Source organism: Lagopus leucura, unplaced genomic scaffold (genome assembly GCF_019238085.1).
Source record: "Lagopus leucura isolate 7727_CA_CO unplaced genomic scaffold, USGS_WTPT01 Super-Scaffold_100002, whole genome shotgun sequence".
NCBI lineage: Eukaryota > Metazoa > Chordata > Aves > Galliformes > Phasianidae > Lagopus > Lagopus leucura.
Window position 1 is genome coordinate 48,939,320 of NW_024962263.1, and position 26,845 is coordinate 48,966,164.

The 26,845-nt window shown below is 38.2% G+C and overlaps 1 protein-coding gene across 1 annotated transcript; it reads right to left on the reverse strand.

The window, feature by feature from the left end:
- Positions 1–5,185: 5,185 nt before the first annotated feature.
- On the reverse strand, positions 5,186–21,853 carry LOC122179395 (opsin-5-like). The gene is made up of 5 exons (XM_042870228.1): positions 21,766–21,853; positions 18,780–18,942; positions 17,611–17,738; positions 15,571–15,905; positions 5,186–5,797 (listed from the first exon to the last, which is right to left on the reverse strand). The coding sequence occupies exons 1-5, from the start codon at positions 21,851–21,853 to the stop codon at positions 5,186–5,188; spliced, it is 1,326 nt and encodes a 441-aa protein (XP_042726162.1).
- Between the last annotated feature and the right edge of the window lie 4,992 nt (positions 21,854–26,845).

The following is a 26,845-nucleotide window of genomic DNA, read 5'->3' on the forward strand; positions in this document are numbered from 1 at the left end:
AAAAATGGCAGCAGCAAACCTTGCATTTTGGCCAGCATAGCAGTCTTCCTGCAAAGAGTGAGTTGCAAAGAGCAAGAGCACAGATGTAGGTATGGAGTTGATACTGGAAAGAAGCAGAACAAAACCAGCCTCTATTCAGCAGGAGTGGGCTGGACCAGGCTAAAAAATAAAATAGATGCCAACAGTATGTCTTCTGGGAAATCACTATGTCTTGTGGTTTGGTTAACACTTTGGTTTTATGGATTTGTGATATAGGATTTATGTGAGAGTGCTGTTTTTCAGGATCTGCCATGCGAGCACTATGGGAGCATAAAGCATGACAAGGTGACCAGCTGGCAGAGCAGGTAAATCCACCAGTAAAGTCCACATTTGGAGCAGACTTTGCAATGTCACTGCTGCAAGGTGCAAACTGCCATACAGTTCTACTACCACAGATATTCTGGCTCAGGACTGTGACTATTGTAGGAAAAAACAAAGAGGAAAAATCCACTGCAGTCAAGACTGGACCTTAATATCACACATACAGGTAAGAACTGAAACGAATAAAATATGTTGGGAAGAGCAATTAGCAGATATGTCACCTGCATCAGACTTAGCAGAACAACTCCCAGCACCTTCACTCTGGACCAAACAGCAAAAGGCAGTTTACTGCTGGTCAGACAAAAAAAGCTGCTTGAATCCCAGCGATGGTGAGCTGCAGTGAGTGAACTACGGACTGAGCAGTGATTAAAAAGCTTTTTTAAACTGTGGATTTAGCTAGCATTTTTAAAACAACATAGTTGCCTTCATTGTGCATTTCTGTATGACAGCCAGTATGCCGTCTGTGACCACAGCCCATGGAGAAGCTGTCTGTGTTCATGCATGCAGAATTGGAAAAATCACCTGTCAAAAAGATACGATTTCCCTCAAACAGCAGGTGATCAGCATTCAGCAACAACCCTGCCTCGGCATGAAGCCTGGTAGGAAGTAAGAGTGTCATAGCAGAGAAATAAGATAATTGAAAAGCAAAATGTTCCAGCACTCAGGACTCCTTCTGCCAGTCTCTCTGAACTAAACCTCAACAACTGACTGGCAGACGGTGTCTGCCAGTGTCTCTCTGTGAATGGAATAGGTTGGCCCTGACTCTCTTCAGAAAGTGAGACACATCAAACAAAAGACAACAAGACTTATCCTCATTTCAGCTCACAGCTATTAATTTTATGCTGTGACTCCTCTGAATAACAGATGCATAGCCAGAACTATTCCCGGATTCCAAGTGATGGGTGACCAGTTTCCAGCACCTTGACTACTCTAATTACACTGACAAGCCTCCTGAAATCTCTACTGTGCTCCTTCAAGTGAAACAAAAATGCAGATGATCCTTAATAGTGTCTGCTGAGCTGTGAGGAACGAGAGGATTAATTAGTTGCAGTTCATAAGACAATAATATTAAAATCCATGAGTAACTGCAGAGTGCAATTGGCATTAATGATGCAATCACTGCAGCACACAAAGGACAGGATCGGTCTCATCTATTTCACATCTGGAATGAAATGTATTTGTTGTATGTAGATGTTGGGCCACAGGTTGGATGGATCGTATCTCCGCTGCCCTGTGCAGCCACCTGCTTCACCTGTGCGTTGCCATACTGGTAGAGGAGCATCACTTTCATATCTCTGGGGCGCTCCAGCCACTTGCAGATCTGCCCTGGAGCATCCTTCCTCTCACTGGGAAGGATTGTGTCTCACTCTGCTCTTTGGGCTTGTGAAGTGTCCTGTGGAGGAGAGGTGTACAGTAGACGGAGCAGGTTTAAGCCTTCCCTTCCTCAGCCCACACTGGCCTTGTGCAGGGTCTCCACCATCAGATGCAATGCAGTCACACAGCTGCTGCCCCACAGTCTGACCAAACTTTGGCACTCACTGGCCATTGCCCAAGGACAAAGGGTTTGCCACCAACCAAGGGTGGCAACCACCAACCAAAGGGTGCAAAACACTCTTATGATTTCAGAATGATTGAGAAAATCCAAGCCTCACACCTCAATTTGCTGTATTGAACAGTTTTGACATTTTCAACAATGCTTTTGTCCCCTTGTCCCCCAAACCATTCTTTGGTTTGAGCTCTTTCCCATGCACAGCAGGAAGCAATTCCCAGCCCCAAATTCACCATCCACTGTAAGACCAATCTACTGCAAGAGGTAAATACAGAGGGGGAGCAGAATACTGCAATCATGGAGAGCATGTGCACAGATTTCCAGTCATCACTGACAGATTGACAGTGCTCAGTCCAGGACCACAAGCTCTGCCTTGCCGTCCTCAGCTCAGCCAGATGAGCTCCCCTTGAGCAGTCCCTCAGCCCTTTAATCCAAGCAAAGAAGGGATTCACACTTGCTTTCAGTACTAGGTCTTAGCTGAACTATGCATGTGTAATGAAGTCACATTATATGTTAGTGTGCAATCTCTGACTTTCACAGAATCACAGAATCACAGAATCGTAGGGGTTGGAAGGGAACTCCAGAGATCATCGAGTCCAACCCCCCTTCCAAAGCAGGTTCCCTACACCGGGTCACCCAAGTAGCTGTCCAGGCAGGTCTTGAATATCTCCAGAGAAGACTTTCCAGACTTTCTGCATCATAGAATCACAGAATCCTTAGAGTTGGAAGGAACTTTTAAAGATCACCTACTCTAACTCCCCTGCAATGAACAGGAACATCCTCAGTTAGAATGGGTTGCTCAGAGCATGATCTAGCTTGACCTTGAATGTCTCCAGGGTTGAGGCACCCACCACCTCCCTGGGCCAAATGTTCCTGGACACCACCCTCACCATCCTCACTGTAAAATCTTTTTCTTTATATCCAAAAGGATGTAAGGACCTAAATATCCAGTCTTTAAGTTTGAAACCATTTCTCCTTGTCCTGTTACCACAGACCCTGCTGAAGAGTCTGTTCCCATACCCAGCCTCCCATCAGCTGGGAGTGATTTTCTGACTTCTCTGGTCAGGATTAGATTTAAACCTTGCTGAGCAACTGAGTTCCCCTAGAAAACTAGTGTCTTTCCTCCAAAAACAATCTGATTTTATCTTTAAAAACAAACTTTTTTTCAATTCCAATTATCTACTGACCTTAATTCTTAATATCAGTGAGCTCCTGCAACTGCAGACATTTCATTTACATAAACACTTACTAGCAATAACTTGTGACCAACACAGAAGAACAAATGGGAAAATCCAAAGACTGGCAAGTTTGAGAAGTTTATTGGAGATTGCAGTAGCTGCAGAAAAAGCCACTTAGACAAGAGGGAAACCTTCCCATATAGAGAAGGGAGCAATCCAAGTGCATCATTTCTGATGTCTAAGCATATGGGAAATTCATTGCAAAGACATTATGTTCTTCCTGTTAACTTATAAAAGGAACTGGCACGGGTTCTGTAGTAAGTTTTAAAGCATTACAATTTCTGGCCAAAGCTGAATGCGACCATTTACGCAACTCTTTTACTCTGTACAAAGAGCTGACATAGATTCCAATGTGAATTTGGAAAGATATAGAGTTTTTTATTTTATTCAAGTCAACTAACAGGCATTGTGTAAATATACAGTCACATATTTCCCAGGCTAAAAATGTAGCATCTCACAAGAGTCAATCCTGGCTTCCTCTATAGGGAATGCTGAACTGAAAGTGGCTGTAACTCTCAGCATGGAAACTCTAAAACTTCCTTCCTGGCTTCTCTGTGTAGTTCTATTAGGAGAAAAAAAAAAAAAAAGAAAAAAAAAAAAAGAAAAAAAAAGGTATTTGTCATTTAGATTAGTAGCTCAAAACATTATCTCACCTTGATTCTAACCAGTGCCACAGCTCAAAGAACAGTCACAGCACAAAAATGTCCGTTTATGTCTGATTGTTTTAAACAGCTGCATAGTAGAGCTGGGATTTCAAACATCTCTATAGAACCCAAGCACGCAGCCCCTCTGCACAATACAGATTATTGTGGGGTTTTTTTTTGCCTTTAGATAGTGTGACATTTTTAGACTTTGCAATGACATATCAGTTTGAGCCTCCAAACATGCGACTGTGTTGGTGAATCCTCCAGAGACTTATTCATATATCCAACTTTGTGCACTGACGTCAATGGGATTCCATACAGGAAGGACCAAATGACCTTTGAACATCACTTCCAGTCCTGTTTTGCATTGATCCACCACTGGAAAATTTCAGCATAACCTGAAGTTCTCAAAGCTGGATCCTACGTCACTGACCTCAGTGACAAGTTGCATTGATGGTGCAGGAATTCCTGCAGGAGTAGGTTCCCACTTGGGTCCATGTGTCTTAGGAAGCCTTGGAGAAATCACACACTGAAAGGACTTTCTAAGTATTTGAACTCCTGCTGCCTTTTCTGATTGCTTCTTCTTGGTCCTTGAAGAGACAGTACTTTTGACTGTAGAGGATGTGTTTTCTGTAATGCCTTGAAAACCTCTACACTGGTCAAGATTCTTGCCCATTACGATATTTCTGGGCCAGGTCTTTGCCATCCTAATGCTGATGTCCAACAGAGAAAACTGGGCATAACAAATAATGTTTTACAGCAACTTCCTCTCAAATTATGCCAAAAAGGCAAAAAACAATCTTCAAATTACCAGATATATTGTGATTTCATTCATGTGGAATGTGGTCAGAACCTGCCTGTTCATCTCCAAGCAGCCTGTGACTCCCAGGAAATACAGGATGTGGCCATTTGGCATCCCTTCTTGGAAATGAGGCATTTCAGTTGATATTTCCATTTTCAGTTGTTATAACAAGTAAAACATCATGAGATCACTCTTTTAAAACTCTACATTGAGTTATTTGTTCTAAACACACAGGATATAAAATACATAAAGACTAGAAGGGGTAATAACTCCACAGAGTTATTTAGTGTGTTCTCTTGAGAATGGAGTACACAGAAGTTGCAACATGCAGAGAGGATTTGTCTGATGTAGTGTTTGCTGTGAATTCATTTATCACAATACACTTAAGTAAGCATGGCAAGAGTCACACATTTATAGCATGTCCATGTTGCAGCATGTGTGCCATCAAAGAGTGCAATAGAAAGAGGAGGAAGATGTGTACAACAATGGAAGAAGTGTACAAAATGGGATAATAGAATGGCTTTTCCAAAGAAGTTACATTCATAAATCCAGTATAACAACATTACTGCCAGATTGTTTCATATAAGCAGCTCTAGAGATCTGTAAATGTACAGTGCACAGGTACTGCTTCCAAGGTGATTTCCAGGTTTTCAAGTTCAGTGCTTTTTTCTTCCTGCTCAACCACCTTCATTGAATTCCTACTGCCCTGCGTCACTTTCACTTGAAGGTCATTTTCCAAGGACTCACATTCTTGAGGGTGACATCTCATTGTGCTAAACCTCTCCTGGCAGCATTTTGGATAGCTTTTAAAGCATACAAAAGTATGACTGCCCTTTTCAGAGGGGAAATAAGAACATCCTTCCATAATCGGAAGAGCATTACAGCTGGATTCATTTTTGCCCTTAAATGTTCTCAAGCCAGTGTTGAAAGTTGATCTGTAGGTCTGCAGCTCCTTGACACAAAAGCAACACCTGACACATAACTGTTGGAGAACTGTGAAATCTTTGGCAACGATAGTTCGGAAATTGGGCTTCAGAAGAAGATGGATAATGGGATTGTAGAGAGTGGAAGACTTTGCGAAGACAGCTGGAATAGCAAAGGCTAAAGGAGGAATCTTATCTATCGATCCAAAAGCTGCCCACATGGCAATGATGGCATAAGGGCTCCAAGCAGCAAAAAATCCAATGCACATGGCAATACTCAGCTGGTAGACAAAAAAAAAAAAAAAAAAAAAAAAAAAAAAAGAGAGAGAGAGAAAGCAGTGAATTAAAAAATTGCATGCATGAGAAAAATAGCTGCTGAAATAGTATATGAATAAAACACTACTTGCTTAGTCCTCCCAGTATATCTCAACTGCTCTCCAAACACGTATTTGTCTGGCAACTTAATTCTGACTGAGACTTAGTTCTGATTATAACTTCTAGAGTTAAAACATATCAGCTTTTACATTCCATTTCTTCTTCACTGAACTATCACTAAAATACTTACTATACCAAAATAAAATACATCATAAAAAAAACAAAAGATACCATTCTGAGGAAACTTTGGACTGTATTGCAAAGTTGTTTGTATCTACTTTCTAGTTCACAAGCAATGCTAGTTTTCCTGACTAGGGAAAGTCTTCCATAATTTTTTTGTTTGTACTCAACTGGAGTCATGTGCAGACATACAGCAGCCAAAAAGCAGATTAATCATGAAGGTGAATCAAACTAATGAATTTAAATTAACCTCTATCTCAAAATTATGTGTGCTACTAAGCTTTATCAAAAAAAGCTTGACAAAGGCATTAAAAAAAAGTTTTTTTGGTATAAATTATCACAGAGATGTGTGAAATGAAACAATAAATATTGGGTTTATAGTAAACTCTGGGAAATCTAAACTAAACTGTAAGCTTGTACAGGCAGATGAACATCCAGGGCATCATTCTAGGCCTGTTTTATAAGTGAAGTACATGTACATTTTACAGACAGAAGTAAGAATATTCATGCTTCTGAAGGAGCTTCAGAAGTCCATGTTTGCCAAAAGTACATATTTACAAATGAGGAAGATAGTAGAGAATGTATTCCCTTTAGAGTAGTATCAGATATAAAAAAACAGATAAAGGAAGTACTTTTGTTTCAGCTGCTAATTGTGCCACCTGCCTGAGCTGCCCTCTGCAAGTGTGAGTACAGAGCTGCTAACTAACTCCATTAACTGCAAATCTAACACTTTTCTCAGTGAGATACTGGCTGTAGATTAAAGGTTGCAAAAATTGTAGGTTTTTTGATTGTGAGAGATTGCATGATCGTACTCAGTGCGAGTCTGAGACGGGCATTGAGAGCTGAACACAAGCAGAAGGCACATAAGACTCTTTTAAGGCATAGAAAACCACTCAAAATGCCATTGTTTTCTCCCTGACTTTAGTAGTTTCACAGACTTTATTTTGCAAGAAGAAACGTATGGCAATTATCAAGAAACATATAACACAAGTTTGATGAGGAATGTCTGTGGTGACTGTTTTGGCTATCAGGCTAAAATCTGTTCACGAATTTGCATATGTCTCTAGGAAATAATTCACTCCAATAGTTCTGTAGAAGAAATTTCCCTTTCATTGGTAGTAACCACTGGTTCACCTGAATTCCAAAGCTAAATATGGCAGAATTGAGAAACAAGACATTTTGATAGAATAAGACTAGTTAAAAAAAGGCAAAGACATACGATGGGATTAACTTGATTTTTCTTTCTGCAGTGCTCTATTTCATTACATTAGCTGAAGGTCTGGTTCTACCTGTGGAAAAGCCAGCACCACGTTGATTTTGTGATTCTGAACTATCCATGGCCAGTATAAAAGGCTGAGACAAAAAGCAGTTTCTGTGGTAAGCAATATGCCTCGGCCCTTTAGAGTCACATTAAGAAGAAATGGATATTAGAATTGATTGGTTCATTTCCCAGATGGCTTATTTATGGTAGCAATTAATCTTCAAGATTGCAATAGGTTTTGCTTTGTTTCTGTGAGAAGGCATTTGGCGCGTACTTTTAAGGAGCTCTCAGCCAAGTTCCCCGAAGGCATCAGTACAGCATTTAAAACAAAAACATTCATCTTGCATAACTTTGGCTATCCAAAACTTCTGTTCTAAGCCAAAGCCAGTAAAGGTTCTACATAATGTCAAAGGAAAGAGAAAGCAAGTGATATCGTACAAAGATATATGTCTAAAATAGAATGTGATGGATGGCTTTCAGGTCTTTGTCACTGTCAAGTTCAAGGATGAACTTAAGACACCTAATTTTAAGTGAAGTGCACCTGAACAAAAGGAAACTTATTTGAGATACTTGAGCATATCAACAATGCGTATGCATAGATGCATCCAGAAAGAGACTTTATTGCTATTGTCATGCCACATATTGAAATGTCTTGAGTTTAAAGTGCCTGCACAGCACCTGATACTCTCCCCACAGTAAGAAGTATGAGGAGTGGTCTAACCAGTGATGTCAGCATCACTGGTTAGATGGGATGAGATGGTTAGACTGGTGAGATGGAAAAAAACATCAAGATTTTCATGAGTAGAATAAAAGAGGAGAGTGTTGGTGAGGCAATTATAAAGCAAAATAATGAGCATTCACAAGAAATACAAGGAAGGATACCTTGATGCTTTTGCAGGCAAATAAACCGACTGTCACCATTGCCACTGCTGAAATGCATCACCCACCATCTCACTGAACTCACATCCACTGTCCAGTCTCCATAAAAGTTCAGCAATGATGAATGTCAGTAGGTGACATTTTTTTTCACATGGAAGAATTCAATTCCACATTCACACTTCTGTATCAGACACCATTGTGTCAAACTGAGCCTCTGCTGCCATCTGTCACACAGTAACAAAATGTAATGGAATACTGGTGGAAAGGTTCAACCCCTACTGTCACATCACCAACATCTGCCCCTGACATACTGGGCCAGCATAATAAAATTGGAGGTATTAGTTTTAGATCAGACCCCATAGATGAGGCAGTGAGAAAGCCATTAGAAAAATCTTTTTTTCTTTCCTTTCACTTTTACAGTAATTGCTATGTGTGAAACTATTCTTCTGAGAATAGAAGTCGTTCCTAAGAATTGTTTCTGAAAGGGAGTGTGGAACTGTTTTCAAAATCTGAGATTTGTCCAAATGCATGCTTATAAACAGCAAATTAATTCCTTTGATTCAAATATTTGTATGCCTCAAGGGACTATTACAACCTCTATTTCTTCTTCTGTAAAATAATAAACCAGGGAACCAGTGCATTGCTAAAATGGAGCAAGTAGAAAAAGAGATGAGAGATTCATGGGCTAAGTTTTGAAAATTCATGCTGTGAATTTTACTCCTCCCTTTAATCAACAAAGCACCAAATAATAAAAATTAAAATAAAAATGGTAAAATACTGTTACAGTACCATGACTCAAAGAAATAAATCCCCACCTAATTCATATTGATGTTTGTTCCCAAACAAGTCAATGGGCCTCTTTCCAGTAATCACCCTTCTCTCAGGGACTTGGAACAGACTTTTGGCTGGGCTGTTTTCAAGCAGCCTGGCATTATTTTGTTCACCTTTTGTTTTGTATTTAAGACAGTCTCATGATATCTGCTCAACTTCACAGTACTGAGTTGTGCAATATGATGGCAATTCTTCAGCTGTCTTGCTAAAATATGATTAAAAACATTCTTAATTCTATCCAATTGCCCAAATTATTTTGGTTGCTTTCTATTTTTTAAGTGAGTCTAATCTTCAGCACACAGCTTACAAAAAGTACACGTAAGGGATAACCCCTCTCCTGTGCTCAGGCTAACACATATTGGCTACAGCTCTCTGTAAAAACAATGTGCTAATATAGCATCAGTTTTTATTTAAAATACATACAGCAGCTATGTATCTTCAGTAAAATCCATAGCTCTTGCTTCATAAAATAACTTGGTCACTATGTGGATGGGCCAGTATACAGAATCACAGATACATACATACAGAATTATGATGAATGAAATACTGAATAAACACAGCCTCCTTTTGCACTGCCCTAGGGCCATTGAAAGCACAAGGGTGAGGAAAATCTGGTTTCTGCTGGGGAGTTAGTGCTAGATTTGGGGCCAGATCCCCTCATGGTGGCTTACACCTGCAGAGCTCATCTAACTCTGGATGCTGCCCTCACCATTTTTCATTAAAATACAAAAGAATATAGAGATGTCACTATATCATTCTTTTAGTGTCCTCTTAAAATACCAGGGAGCTGCACACCCCAGAGCAAGGTACAATAAAGTGTGCCATAGAGAAACAACTACTTATCCAAAGTTTCTGAGAAGCGCAGTCATTTCAGTAACGCATGAAAAGGACGGAGGATGCTACTCTGAACCAACTAGCATCGCTGGCACGGAGCACACAGGAGGAAATGCTCCTTGCCCTTTGAGCCAGCCTTTCAGAACCCCAGGCCTGCCAGCTCATCCCTCAGCCACTGCTAAGATGCTTCCTGCTCCCCACAGTGACTCATAAAGAGTAGTACAGGCTCTACACATCACCTCTCCCCTCTGCTCACTGAATTTATGTTAGGGTCAGGTAGCACAGAGCCTGAACTCAACATCTGGGTCCTTGAAGACTGCACGTGTCACACACATCCAGCCTGGCAGACCAACTAGGCTAACCTCCTTTAGTAGCACCTTCTTCAAAAGCCTGCAAGAGCAGAAGCCTTCAATTGAAAATGGCAAATTGTCTCACTGAGCATTCAGAAAGAAAAAAAAAAACAAACATACCAGAGCCCAGATACAAATATGCAAGAGACAGAAGATAATGAGCTAAGCACCAGGCAAAGCAAGAATGGTTCCTGAGTGTCAGTCTTGTGGCTAATTAGGATTGCTGCAATAGCCTTGGTTTGGTAGTTCAACCTTGCTCCAGTTCTCAACAGTAAGGGAAATATCAGCCCTAACTTCCAATCTGGCAGGATTTCTCTATACACAAAAATAATAAAACTAGCCAGCTAAACACTCTGCAGACTGGCAGTTTGTTGACCTGTAAAGCCAAAGTATATTGCAATTTCACCATGCAAAATATCCTGAAGTTACAACGGCAGAATCTGAAAAGCAGCTGACAAAAACAACTTACACCAGAAGGAAAGGACTTAAAATGGTATTTCAACAAGCAGAAGTTTGATAACCTGGGAGATGATTAGAGGCCACCTCACACCCCTGATCTGCAAAACTTCCAAATTTAAAAATAATAATGAAAAAAATTGCCTAAAATACCTGGCAATTTTGGGGGTCATTTAGATCTGTAAATCCTAGGGGTTTTATACTCACTATAAATGAATTACTCTTATATGAGCACAGACAAATGAAATCAGCTTTTCCTGGGAGGTCTATAGTATTCTGGAAGAGTTTGGTTGGTTGGTTGGTTTTGTTTTTTTAACTGAGCCATGTTCACATAGGCACTTAAAAGCACATGTTTTTGAGCTTTCCACTAGTAATTATAAATTTTTATGCCACACAAAAGTAAAAGCCAATCATAAATGTGATTGTCTATATTACCACAACAGAATCTCAATTTCACCTTCTCTCCAAATGAAATGCCTGTATTTCATCACAGCAATCCTTGAACACAAGACACATTTAGCACTGATTTAGTAGGTTAACCATGTTCTCCTGTACTTGTCAGAAAGCTGCCTCCACCTTGAATCGATATATAGCCAAGACTGTAATTAATGCAACTGTATGTTTGGAATTAAGACTGTGGCTTCACGCAGGTGCTCTCCCTTCACAGTGGCAAATCCAACGTTCAGAAGCAGCACGCTGACCACTAAACCCTAAATGGCTTTGAAATGCCTGCAACAAATTGTAATGTTGCTGCACCTGAAAACTAAGCATTTATTTGAAGTAAAGAAAATCAAGAGAGGGATTGAACAGCCATAACGTGCCTTTAACGTCAGGAGTAGGTTTATCCACTGCAATGAAGCTTTCAAGCCTGGGATCATGTATTCTAAACCATAGGTCATCTTTGAAGAGCAACATTTATCCAGTTTTATTTCCACTGTATTTCACGCTAAGTTCATAGGTCTCCTCAGCTGTAACTAGCTGCAGTTTTCAAATCTGTAACAGTGGATGTGCTTCCAGTTTCAGAAGAGTGTAACAACCTCAGTTTTTTTGTGTGGTAAGAAATCTTAGTGATAAATAATTTAATTAGGATTTTTTAAAAGTATTGTAGAAGCCCAGTTTAAGCCTTCTTAACCTCCAGGATGTGTATATTTTGTTGTTTCTCTGCCAATCATTGTATTTCATGTTAAGAACAAAATCAAATACTGTTTCCTCAATAAACAATTTTGAATATGAAACAATGCAAATTTTTCAGCCTTCCAGTCTACCAAATGATATTTCAGTATTTTAAATCTTATGCTTCAAATCCATCACAAATTACAACCTCAAAGGAATAATAGTTACACGCTATAATATCTATCCAAAGGCATACATAAAGTCTGAATTAGAACAAAAAATTGAACACGACTTCCCAGGCTAAAGGTCTATCCCTTTGTGACTTTAATCTTAGTGTGCTGTGAAGCATTGGGAGATGATATTTGGACAAATATTTGGTGAGATGTGAAGTTACACTCCCAGCGTTTTTTCTCATGCAACATACAGGAGGAACTTGGATGTGTTTCTGAAACTGCTTAATCCCAAGGAACTCCTGAAGAAGTGGTAATTTTCTACGTCTCAGCTTGCATTCATAATGTTTATCGGCTTCATCTGTATGCTTAAGAGCCTGCTTTGTCCAGAAACTGACATACTCATGCACTTGTGAAGAAAGCAGATGAGAACAGCATCCTCTGTATGCATTTTAATTGATATTTATGGTACTCTATAATAATAAAAGCAATTTCAGTAGTTAGCCAACCTTGTAAACTCATGAGCACAAAAACACTAATAGCACTAGACATCTCGCATTTGATTTTCTAAAAATCTTGCTATTGTCATTCTAAAGTAGCACAGAAGTAAGCCTAACAGATAGATCTTTTAACGCTGCAAGTACGTTAGTAATAATGAATGCTATCTGCATTTTATTGCTCTTTTTTATTAAAAAAAAAAAAATTCAACTACTACTAAAACCAACAAATACATCAATGTAGGACTGAACTTGATGCTATGACCTAGTTACACTTACATGGCTTAGTGAAGAGGTAGCAGCTAAGTGTACAGAGCAATATAGATTAAAGCAAACTGCAGGAACCACAGAAATGCTTTCAGTAACAGAGGAACCTATCAACAGCAATTACTTGGAACCTTGAAGCATCAGCTGCCAAGCTTTAGGGATCATATATGTGGGCTTAGACTTTTGTAACGGTTTAAGTCTTGCTTTAAGCAACCAGATCACTTTCTGGATTTAGTTTTTCAAGACTAACACGCAACACTCAAGCTCTTCAGCTGAAGTTGGATCAGGGGTAGAGGTCAGATCTGACTAAGACTCCTAAGTAACAATTCCTTGATTTCAGAGGCAGTATGGTAAGATCAGAAGAAGAATGAGCTTAAAATTGCCACTAAACTGACAGAAACTGCAATTCTTCCAGCTGGAAGATTTACAGTTCAACAAATAATCATTCCAAGTTAACCACAACATTGATGTATTTGGGATGGTTTGCTTTTGCAGAATTTCCTAAGCAAAAAATAAACCTAAAGGAGTCCTCTTTTCTCTTCTCTGCTCTTATGAGTTTGACTTAAATCATCCCTCTATCAAATGTCTCCAAAAGATTATTATTTATGTTAAACTACTTATTTTTTGGATTATTATTTCAGGGTGAGACATCTGCAGATAAGTAGTTTCAGAGCAACCCTTGCCAAAGACTATATAATCTAAAAGTGAAGACCAAAGCAGTTCCCAGGATAAAAAAGTAGATAAAAATAAATAACTAAAAAATTAGAGATGATAAAGAATAAATACTTGTCAGTAGATGGCAAGCAATATTCCTAGTGATCCAGCATCATACCAGCATTAACCTATATGGTATTTCAGAATGAGGTTGTGTTAACATCACAAAGGAAGTGATGGAGAAGACTGTACTCATTTTTCCAGTTTTTATTAGAAGGAACTCATAAGAATGACAAGTAATGCTGAGCAAAATATGCATGACATTTTTGAGCATTTACAAGCCTATAGAGTAAGCAGAATCTAAGTCTCATTGACGAAGATTAGTCAATTAAGCTATGAAGAGTATTAAAAGTTAAAGAATTAAGGGATTGTATCCTGCAGTTCAGTGAAAGATGTCAGAAAACAAATATGTACTGCAAATTTGGATTTGAGGTGGGGAAATACATAAAAGCTTTAGTAGGAAAATGTTTCATCTAAGGGTTATTGCAAATAACAAGTAGGTAAGACAAGAGAATACTCCTTGGCTCTTAAACTGCTTGTATTGAGGATATTTAGGTTACAAAACCGTGCCATAGACAGGAGGATATCATTTCCCACAAAGATTAAAACCAAGAAACTCAAAGAGCCAGACCAGACAGACTAAGATGTCTAGAGCAGCTATTCTGGTAATTCGAAGAGAGATGTCAGAGAGTTCAAACTTGTTAACATGGAAAAGAGAAAGCAGATGGTCTGTGTAGAAGCACATCTCAAAAACATTCCCAAAAACAGTGAAAATATAAAGGCAAGCAGACTCCAAAAAGAAAGTTGATAAGAAAGAATACTTAGCATGTAGAAATAATGAGAGAAATTAGAGAAGGGTTCATGGAAATAAAGAAAAGACAAAGATTAGACACAATTAACAGAATCAAGAAGTAACATTCTCTGTGCTTTCAAGAAGCATATTGTCTACAGAATGAACTACACCTAATGCAAAGCTACTCACAATACAGTATATTTATTGTTTAGTTTATTTATTTGCTTCCTGGAATGCAGTTTGGCAGCAAGAAACAAATATCCAGAACAAATTCTGTGACTAGATTTAATTTTGCTCTATGAGCCAGTGAAATACAAACCCGAAAAGCCTTTGGTTCAAAAAGTATTTATGAAGATACACTGTTATGTGACTTTTGTCCTGTGTTCAGTTATACAGAAATGAATTTGATTTTGTTTCTATTTTTAACAGTCTTTAATGATAATGGATCCCATGAAATGTCTGTAACTGGGCAAACAGAATTCACTCACTCAGAAACATCATGACTTTCATAAACAATGGTGCATGCTTAGCATAAGGCTGAAACTCTCCTCCAGAGAGGGCTCCAACCTTTTTTTCAATCGGAGATGGCATTACCAGGATTATATTAAATGATATTACTAGATGCACACTTTGCTGTCAACGCCTGACAGAGTTCCTACTGACATCGATTTTAGAGTATAAATAGATACACTTCTGTGTGAAATGGCTTTTGAAGGTCTACTACAAGAGGGAGCGACTGTAAAGCTTTAATAAAATAGGCTCCAGGGAAATGCAAAATAGTAGAAGCTAAAAAGAGGCTGATTATGGGAGACCTCACAAACATGGAGAAATAAAGTATTTTGGGAATATCAAAAAGAAAGCCTGAACACCAAGACCCAGCACTAGGGATTCACTGTTAAGAAAAGTTCCTTATTCTTATCACTGATATCTGAAAAGGCAGAGTCTTTTGTACTGTAAAGCACTTACTGTTTCATTTACTATTTCCAAGTTTCACTCCATGTTCAATCATTTTCAAGGCATTTAAAAGTCTAGATTTTTTACAGAAATGTTCCAAATAATTTCTTTAAGGAAAAGTATTAACTCTCAGTTTTCACCAACAAGGAAGCTTAAGGTGAACTTAATTATCATCCCCCAGAAGCAGCTGTATTACTTGCGTGTTTAGCAATTCATTGCCATAGAGCGAAACTGCACAAGACAATTCTGCTTTCTGAAGTGAAAATGCAGTAAGGACTGAATTTTCCTTCTTTATTTTCTTCTCTGGAATTTTTTTGTTTTTTGAATGGTGCTGCCCAATTGCAGCAAAAACAGTTTGTCAAAGACTAACTTTTAGATACCTTGACAGTAATGGTTTGCACGTTGTTTATCCTGGTGGGACCAGAGACATGCTGCTCCACTGCTCTCCTGGATTCTTTCACAGTTACCAGAATAAGTGAGTAGGATGTGAGAATTACTCCGCAGGGGAGAACAAAGCAGAAAACAAAAAGAACGACAGTGTAAGACATGGACATGACTTCTACATTGGTGGATTGCCAGTCAATGCAGCAAGCTGTGCCATAGGGCTCCTCTCCATATTCTCCCCAGTGAGCAAGGGGTGAACAGGCAAATATTGCTGCATAGGTCCAAGCACAGGCTATCAATATTTGTCTGTGTTTTCTCCTGAACCTGTTGCCTGGAAGACACAAAACAATCAGTGAAGACCAGCACACAGCAGTACTGTAAGCTCCAGTTAACTGAACAAGTCAAAGGTCGATTGAGAGGATCTTGTATTGCCCACTGGACATTTCCTTTTTTTCTTTTTTCCTTCTCTCAGGAATAATACTCTGTAACCTACAGAATGCTTCTCAAAATATTGTCTGCAAAACAACTAAACACAAGTAATTGATCCACAGAGTACACCAGCCATTACACTTAAAAGAAACTCTCATTCTTTTTTCTATCTGAATAAGACGTCAGGTTGGGTTTTTGTTTTAAACACAAAATTCAAGCATTTTGAAGAGCACAACAGTACAATGGAGCCTTGCTATACAAGTAGAACTCACAATGGACTGCAAACTTCAGAGTTGCAATATGACTGGACCAAGACTAAGATAAGTCTTGGTATTTTTTTGGACACAACTTTCAGAGTCTTTACAAGAAGTGCATATCAGGACTACTTTTTTTTAAATAAGGAAGCAGGACAAAGGTGTAACTGTACCCTCCATTCAAACAGTAGTTTAGAAAAACTCTCAAACAAAACTCTCAGCAGAAATGTATTTATTTCCTGACTTAGGGTTAATATTATTAATAATGCATAACTTTGGGAAAAGAAAAAATGAGTTTTTACTATAATAACAGATCTTAAAGATTTGTGTGAATGCTCTAAAGAAGACTTTGTTTCCCAGGTCACGCTTCCAAATTTACACACACACTATTTAAAAAAAAAAAAAAAGGCATGTCTTATAAAACTATATGGAAACACTGCTGAAATCTGAGCTCTTGAGAAATGTAAAAGATATAAATAAATATATGAAGATATTTACTAAAACAGAAAAATATTTAAATGCAAGTCTGTACTTGAAGATTGACCTATGCTGTGCTGAGAAAGCAAGTGGGTAAAGGTGACAATTAGATTGTCTTTAAATCACTATTAGCTCTACATTTCCCTACTTGCAGCTGCTTGCTTCTCAACCACAACAGAGGGCCTCACTGTAACAGATAAGCAAAAAGTATTACCCCTAAAATGTAAGACTTACAGAACATGAGGGATGTGTTGCCAGATGAATGGTGTACCAGAAAAATTTAATCTGTAGCAGTATTTATATTTGATCCAAATTGTTCAGCTGCTAAATCAGCATTTAGAATTCCTATGATCTGCATTCCTCAGATGCTCAAAACCATTAACCAGCTAGCACTTTTCTCTTAAGTAACTCAGTCTGTCTGCCAAAACTCACTGATCCTTTTAGTCTGACTTTTTATTGATTGTGAAGTTCTGTTAAAAAGTAAGGATGTTATTTGGAATAGAGGTTGGCAGAAAGAGGAATAGCACCAGTTGTTATATCAACATAAATCTAAATGACTAAATATCTAAATGTAGCAATGAACTCTGAAAACATTCATTTACTCAGGCTAGCCCTGCTTTCAGCTCAGAACTCATTTCATGCCACCAAATTGACACCCAGAATGAAAAGAGATTTAGAGTGATTACTTGCACATATAATTTTGCAAGATGGGCAATAGCTGTTATAGTTAGATCTTAATGATCAGAGGAAAAACGCGTTGTTTGACCAGATGTAAAAGAGCTCTGCTATAAAAGTAGTCTCTAGGATACAAAACTTGGAAATGATCATCTATGTTCACATGAAAAATGGAGATCTTAGACAAAAACAGTAACTCACCATAAGCTGGAAAGCAAATTTTGAGGCAGCACACAACACTCAGTAATGTCAGTGTCGACAGACTGCAGATCCCAAAGAATACCCCACAGAATGCATAGAACAGGCAAATGTGTTTCCCATACAACCACCTAGCAAATAAACATGAAATTGACAGTTAGATGCTATCCTTCTTTTTCAAGCATAATACAAAATTGTAGAAATACATTTATAGCTGTTTTCTTAAAAGTAAATAAATAAGCTTGCATTATCAAATTATTTGCTGATTGGTAATCAACTACAGAAGAGGCTCTCAGTCGAAAAATCTTACAGCCAGCACAGTGGTCACATCTTCCCTTAGTATTATGATTCACACTTAAGCCTTTTTATTTTTAAGAAACAAAGCACTGTTTTAATTATAAAGATTCTGAAAAGAAAAAAAAAAATCAAACTTCTCATCATAGTAGGCCAAGGTTATAAGTTAATACTTCTTTAGGTATTTTTTTTATATTTATGTTTCATCAAAACAACAAATTTTGTTGTGAAGGTTTTCCAGAGAAAGAGGAATTTGATCTGAATCACTGCATCTCCTCATTTTCTACTCAGAAATACACAAGATTTGTGGTAGTAGTAATCAAAAGATTGTGAAGACAGACTCCACTTAGCATAATTAGCAACATATTAACCAAGCTTTAAAGAAGATCACAAAAATCAGATGTGTAACAGTGATTGTTGATTGAATTCATGTGGATAAAGAGGAAAGAAGTGGGAAAGGAATTGGAAAGTTCTAAATTCAGAGTGTTGGCTTAAAATATTTTTAAATTTAGGCATAACAAATGCATTCCATTTTATTCTCATGCTACCAAATTTTACTGCACAAATTAAGAGGAAAAAAAAAAACATTTCACCATCACTGCCCATGAAGAATAAATGCAGTATGTAGAGGATGCTTAGAACAAAATCTTTGCAGCCTCTCAACCCCGCAGAAATCCAGATTACAGTAATCTCAAATAGATATGAACATTAACACCAATAGCCCACATATCTGCCACTAACATAGCATACTCCTCTCAGTCCCTCCAATTAATTTCAACTATTACAAGAGAAGTAGCAGAGTAATTTAGTCTTCCTCACAGGCACAGACCTCCAAAGCCTGCAGAGGGTGTTAAATATCATGTGCATAGTGAACAAACCTGTGTGAAAAGCTGGAGGTTACAGCTAGTGGGTACAAAGTCAGTGTCATTGCAAGGTCACTGATGGCAAGATTAATAATGAAGTATTCTGCTGGTTTCAACAAATGTTTTTTCTTGTAGGAGACATAAAGGAGAATACTGTTCCCACACAAGGAGCATATTCCTGCAGAGAAACATACAACAAGGATTTAGAATTGACTGTAGAATCTAGAATTGAACTAGCTTGGATATAAGGAAAAAGATTTTTATGGTAAGGGCAGTGAAGTACTGGAACAGCTTGCCCAAAGAGACAGTGGATGCCCCATCCCTGGAGACGTTCAAGGTCAACGTAGCTGCAGATGTCCCTGTTCTTTGCAAGGGAGTCAGACCAAATGATCTTCAAGGGTCCTATCCAATTCAAACAATTCTATGAAACATTTACTTCATCCATCTTTTATTTTCCTGCACAGGAATGATGTATTAGCACAGCCAGCATAGTAGCCATTGTAGTTATTTATTAGATTAACTTGTCTCCTTTATTACGTTTGTGACTGTCTCATCTTTATATTTCAAATATTTTTAGAAATTCCTTACTATCCTTCCTGTTTTGTCTAATCTATCTACAGAGAGGTAACCAATAGTATGAGAGTGGCCATCGGTCTTTAATTGAATTTTATCCACTAAATGACCTGTCAAAAAATGCTTTACTATTAAGTCAGAGATGTTACTCAAGTGATGCTGTTAGTGTTTCCCCAGTTTCAGGTCTACAGTTCTCCATCTGGTAGCCCTTCCTTTCTCTTTTTGAGACCTCTCAGAGGTGCCTGTTATAGTTTCTAGTAGTAACAAATAATACAGCAAGAATGTTGATTAATACATGAAAGAGAAAAATGTAGTTAAGTAATGTTTTTACTAAGTGCAGATGCAACAATTTTCTCTGGGAGTAGCACTTCCAGTAGGAGACTGCCAAGAAACTTAAAAAAGCTACAAATGGACAACAGAGCTACAACATTAGACAACAGAGGACAAGCCACTCACTCCTTACCTTTAAAGTACCCACTAAAACCTATGAAATTTAGACAATTTCGGAAGATGAGAAAGCAGTCAGAAAGGAGAATTTCAGGCATGCCTAGTGAACTGAAGGATCCTATCATTAATATAGCGTAAAGTTAAGCCACTGAGAAGAGCCCAAGTGCTTTTGTGGACCTGTTTGTTCTGGCTATGGAAAAAATATTGTTTTACCTGTAGAATGCAGGTAAGCATAGATACAGAAATTGAGTTTAGCAAGTTGCCTAGATACCTACAGCACAAACCATTGGCTCTTTATACATATGAGAGAATATGCCTCATTTAATGACACTTTCATAGGAAAAAGATAAGTAATTTCCAGAAGTTCTATAGACTATGATATTTTCTTTTAAATGAAATGTCAGACTAGCAAGTTATGTTAGGCAGTGATTCTGAATTCATCTCCATTTCTGGTCTCTTTAAGCCATTTCTTTTGAATTCTAATTCTGAAACTGTGCAAAAATTTTGCAAATAAATTTATAACAACATTTTTGCTGGTGTCAGCAAACAGATCCAAGTACTCAGTCAGAATCAGGCCACTTTCTGTAGTCTTATAAATGCACTGTATCTGTTTTTTAAGCTCTTCAGAGCTTTGACATGGCTGACAGTAGATGCTGGGGGAAAATCTGACAAGTGACTCAGTTATCTGGATGTGGTTGTTTGCCATGGGATTCAGAAAAAGAAAGTTTAAAAGAAAGTTATGAGGAACACCATGTTGCACGAGTAGCTGCGCACATATGAGGGAGGAGGTACATGGTGTGGGTACAGATGAAATCTTAGCTATTTTAACAGGCAGTTATTTGTTGTTGATATCAAAAACTGAAATAAAGCTACATCAGAAAAATTCAAGTATCTCTGGGAGAAGAAATACAGTATGATATTTCTGCTGGGAAATTACTTTATTGTTAGCTGAACTAGCTCTGCAAACTCAGGAATGCAAACACTTCAAGAACTTCTCCCTCTAAATTGATCTACACTGTTCAGACAGTTTCCCCTTGAAGTCAACTGTCAGCATACATCTACAGTCTAACAGGAGTAAGGCTTATATTCACTTTTCATTATTGAAAGAACATACTGAAGAACTTGCTAATATTTGAAACCATTAAAATGCCAATATTCATTGACAGCTGATAGGGATTAGAAGTCACAGATTCATTTTTTGTTGGCATATTTACCTTGTATTTGTCCCGTATTTCAGGGTTGATATTAGTAGCATTTTTTTCTTTCCTATTAAGGCATTCATTTAACTTCTACATATTTTTTCACCATCTTGCAAAGCACCAGACAGTAGCCATGCTTTGTGTCCTTAGCCAAGGGGTCAGTCATTGCTCTCCAGATGTCGGAGTTGCCTTTCCTTTCCTCTGACTCATGGTTTATTGACCAATACCATTAGGATTAGATCTGAATTTGTTTTCCTCAATTGGACCAGGACAATGGAGGAGAGATTGCTTCCTCTGTAACAGCAGAGCCCATTTCCCAGAAATCTCACTTTCTAACTCAGTGTCTGTAAACATTGGCCATAAGCCTGATCTTTCTGGCACCTTATCCAGGCCCGTAATGACTACAGCTTTTGCTATTTTACTTCAGATACTATAAGGAGTCAGGATACACTGTTCTTTGTTTTGCAACAAGGTGTGGAAAATGAAAACTCTCATTTAGATGCAGTGACAGTTATGCAGACACCAAAAAATGCCAGTCTCAAAATCTAGCATACCTGTCCAGTTTTATACACCTAACATTGAATACAGTTTTTATTCCTAAAACAAAACAAAGGATAAAAACTTCTTAATTATGTTACCCTGTGCTTTTTCCCCCTTATAGAATACAGAGAAGCTTGTCTCTTGTCAGAAACAAATCTGACTTTCGAAGTTGTTTATTTCTCTTTGTTGCACCAAACATAACAAAAGTTCTATAAACATATGTACCATAAAATCAGGCTTACCGAAGACCATATAACATGTTCCAACAACAATATCAGCTGTTTCTGTTATTTTGGACTGGAATGTTGAATTAGCAAAAGATGGGTCCATCTGAAAACAAAAAAAACCAAAGCAGGATACAGTATTAGAAATGCAGTAGAAAAGCAAATATCTGCAAGCTCTCTATAAGGCTATAAGCTGTCCTCTGCATAAAGGACAGGAAGAATTTCATTTTATTTTTTGAATTAGCAGTTAATTTACCTAAATAAAGATTTTGAGGAAGACAGAGCCAGGCTCCTTTCAGTGCCAGGACAAGAGGCAATGGGCACATATACAAGAGGATCTCTCAGAATATCAGGCAGCACTTCTGTGCTGTGCAAGTGGCGAAGCAGCGGCACAGGCTGCCCAAAGGCTGTGTGTGGGCTCTGCTCCTTAGAGACCTTCAGCAGCTGCCTGAACGTCGGCCCCTGCTCTGGTGTCCCTGATGGAGAGGTGGTTGAGTCTGATGGACTCAGAGGGCATTGCCTGCATCAGCCTGTCTGAAATCACAGATGAAATCACAGCCAAGAACTGATAAGAACTGATAAACACATTTCAATTAATTTGAAGGCCTCATTTATATTTGAGATCATCACAATAACACAGCTGCAAACGGTAAAAAGTGCCTTATATATATGTAAGTACTTGTATAAAGTCTTCAGAAAGGAGGCTGTGTCACAAGTCAGTGGGATCTGTTCAACTTTCCCTACTTTGCAAAGACAGTTATACTGATGAAAAAGAGCTTCTGTCAACTGTATTCATGATGGTCTGAGAGACACACTGGCATAACTCAGAAAAATGCCAGAATTAACATCTTCTGTCATCTGTTATTCCCATATTCCCTTAAGTAGTCTGCTGTGGGGTCAGCCCTGTGACCCAGTCCAGACTTTTCTGCCTATGTGAAGTAGCTCAGTACCAGAGGGAGGGCACTAACTTCTGTACTGCAATACTCGTGCTAGAGGCAGACTCAGCTCTTAGATGCTCTCACAAACAGGGTTTAACATACCATCTAATTCAATGGAAAAGACCTAAGACAAACTTTTCTAGCACAATATGTAGTTATAGTTATATATATGTGTGAGTGTTTTCTCACAGGCAGGTTATTCTCCCTACGGTCCCATCAGTTTTTTTCCCACACAACCCCCTGTTTCCTCAGCTGCCCTAATCCAGGGCACTCCTACTACTGACTACAAAGGGCTACATATTTCTTCACCAGGTATTCCACCATGAGGAATGTTAAGCCTACTGCTAACACCACAGAAGTTTATGCTCTAATCCTTTTGCCAATATTTATTCCATTCACTAAGCAGAAACAGGAAGATTTCACATCATAAGCCTCATTGTTTCCTAGTGGCCAGTGCTGCTGCATGTGACTGCCCTCAAGAGACAGCAACTAAAATAGCAATGGGACTTTCAGCTGCTGCTTCCCTGAGGCAAACTCTTCACAAGGAAAAGCCAAGCTCCTGACAGACATTACTACTTCGTTCCCAATGCTTTATCCTATCAAAAGCAATCTTGATATTTAGTAAAAGGAGAAGCAGTCTACCCTACAAAACACAATTCTTCAGCTAATTATGAACTCTTGAAAACTACTGAAACTCTTGGTTTTCCATTGAGCTATGCTCGTTCATCAAAGCTAGATACTCTTAGATTTTATTCATATTGCTTCTATCACAGCAATACAGACAACAAAATCACACGCTGAGAAAAAGAGAGTTGTCTTCAAAGTGTGCATCCCTGGCTGGGCTGAGGTAGAGCAACATTTAAGCCACAACACTAACGTAAAGAAGGAATAGAAAGACATTTTAAATAAAATCATACCTCCTCGGGATGAATGAAGCCTTTTAAAGTGTGAAATCCCAAGCTCAAAGTCTCCATAAACCTATCCTCTTAAGCAGTATCCAAGCATCTACCTTCTTGACAACTTTTACAGTAATTTTGAAATTAGTTACAGTGATTAATTTTGTACATCAGCAGTCAACAGCTCTGAGGGGGTTTCAGAAAGAGGGGCTCTGTGGAAAAAGAAAAAGCATCACTTTCAGAAAACGTGGATGAAGCCATCTTCAAAGAGGAACTGAAGAAAGAACAGGACTGCATGCTAACTGCAAGAACCAGTTGACACTTTCTTACATGCTTCGTATGGCAGAAATGTTATGTGCTGGAAAGCAGCAACAAGATTTACTGGCTTTTTTTTTTTTTTTTTTTTTTTGGTCCGAATTTATGAGCTATATAATGATAATTTGGAAAAAATACCCAGATTTTTTCCCTCCATCCCTCACCAGCTAGATTGACTTACCACACAACAGTTGTGCATTTAAACACTAAATGAGCTCCATTAAACTTCTGATAGCATGCTAATGACATAAACCAACTAACAACTAAGGCATCTGCATTCAATGAATCAATTTCAATAAAATGGTCCTTAAGTAAACTATTGTCACTGTGCTTAAATGCCATAAATCTTTTGTTTTCTCCCTTCCAATAGTCTTTTCTTGACTTCGAATACTCTAACCTCAACAAATCACATTTTCCCTACACATTCAATGCTTTTTTCTCTTCCCCCATGCTATACATATTATCATAAAATGATAAGCAAAGCATGATAAGTATTCATCAGATTGCACAGCACAGCAGGATGAGGTTAAAACCAACAGATGAAGAGATTTTAATAACTTATCATTAAACGTAAATGTATTTGTGGTAACTGCTACCAGTTTTATTATATAACAGTATAACAATACTGTTACCAGTATTATTTCATATCACTTAAAACAAGGAGCATACAAAGAGCTTTATCAATAAACATAACAATATTTTGGGTTTTTTTTTTGTCATGGCTATACTGACAAAGACTTTGGATTTTGTAATGTAACTTTGTAAAAATGCATTACACTTTGCTCGCTTGTGTGAATAAAAATTTCTGGCTGCAAATTTCTATTCACTAATTTCGTTCACCCACGTTGCCATTGCAGCTGCAATCATAACATGAGCTGGCTATGCATGCATGCACGGATGCACCGAGATTCCATCATTATTCAGCCTTATGGGGAATTCTCTTGGAAATTAACTTGTTTTTCACTCTGATTATAAAAAGCCATCTTTTTGGAGCCCAGGATTAAAATCATACTCATCTCCAACATCATGTCAGTCCACTGTCTATAAATAACATTTGCTGGAAGGGCTAATTAGAAGTCAGAGAGCATTGTGTCATGTGTGCAGTAGATTATCCATGAATGTATGAAGGCTAGATCTGCCAGAAAATACAAGGAAAATCTGATATTACAAATCAATAATATTTTTTTTTCTTAAGTTGTCCTGTGCCAGCTAATATGCCTCCATTTGTCCTTCTAACAACATTAAAAGCATCCGTATGAATTAAATACATTAAAACAAATAGAGGTCTACAAAGAGAATGACCACCTACATATGTCTGAATGAAGTGTGGCAGAAGGAGAAATCCCTAATTACCAGTACAGAAACACTGCTACTTTTCTAGACACAGAAAGTAAATAAAATCTGATAATTAGTAAATAAGAACAAATGAAAATAGAGACAAAAGCTGTTGTGTACTTCAGCATGATCGGAGTAATCTCTATATTCCCTATTTAAACCAAAATCTAAGTCTTACCATGGACTTCCCTATACTAAGATGTTGTCCTAGATTCAGATTTATAAGCAACTTCATAAAAGACCTCTCATAAGAGGTCACAGGGAGTCATACATCAAGATCACTGTATGATGCAAACAATTGGACTTGACAAAATTAAACCAATCACCCAATCCTCACCAAGTCATTTAGAGGGTTAGCTGGGGAAGGATGCAATAATTTGTTTTCACCATTTGTCTAGCTCCAATTTCCAGCACACCAACTTCCACATCATCACAAAATGACCAAAGAGAAGTTTCCCTTACCTCTCCATGGCAATTTAAATAGAATGAAATTAGGATAGAGTCTATTCCTATTCCAGAAAACTCATTTCATTGACACAAGCTGAAGATCTGGCACTCCAGAATTTGGTCTTTCACTACAGTAGGATAATCCATTATCAAAAATTTCTTGAGATTTACACCATATTCTTGGAGTGCTGTGGCTACCAACCTACATTTTCAATACCACCTAATGCTGCCTTATTATTAACTCTAAGCTCTAGGTTTCCTCTGGGAAAATACATCTGATCAAAATCCTTCAACTTTCAAAACCAGCAGAATGCATGAGCTCTTACTTCTTCCAGGATCATCAATGGACATAAAGTATATTAAAACAGACATCTTCCAGCAATGCAGTGCTATCTGCAGACCAGGCAGGAACTGACCCTGTCACTTTGAGGTATTCTGCCATTTCTTTCCGACTTCAAAACACTTTCTGTCCTTAATTTTACACAAGTACAAATAGCCATCTAGCTTGGAAAATGATATGGAATTTGCTACCTGTTTCAAATCAGTAGCTGGTAAGAATCATGAAATCAATTACAGCTGATCAGAGTAGAGGCACAAAGGGGCATACACCGGGCTATTCCCCATATTCTTTTCACATGGGGGTCCTCAGTGCAGAGGCCTCAGGTCACACTCTCATTCGGATACCAAAGGGATAATACATGCCAAAGGATATACAGTTCCCATGTGTAATTCCTCTTCTTGTAGTGAATTTGTCACTTTTCACATAACGGCAACAAGAGGGAACTGCTAAGCTTAAATGTGAGCATGACAGCTCCCTAATCAACACACACATCTAGATGCAACAGCAACATAGATACATCAAAGAGTTCACTGAGTTACACAACAACTGTGTCACAAACCTTAAAATCCTTTACCAGTTCACGGACCAAGCTTTGAAGTTGCAAAATACCATCTCTACAATGCACACATCCCATTTCTTATAAAACAAATTATTCTTAGCAATACACTTCTCTAGTGCTGTCTGAAATCCTCACCCATTCAGAGGGGTTACATCGAATTTTCCTTTCTGAGTTGCAATGTAACACAACCACAGTAACAAGAAAGTTTACTCTACACTTCAAGTTCATTGGAGACACAAGCTCAGAAGCCCCCAAAGTTTCCATTGAA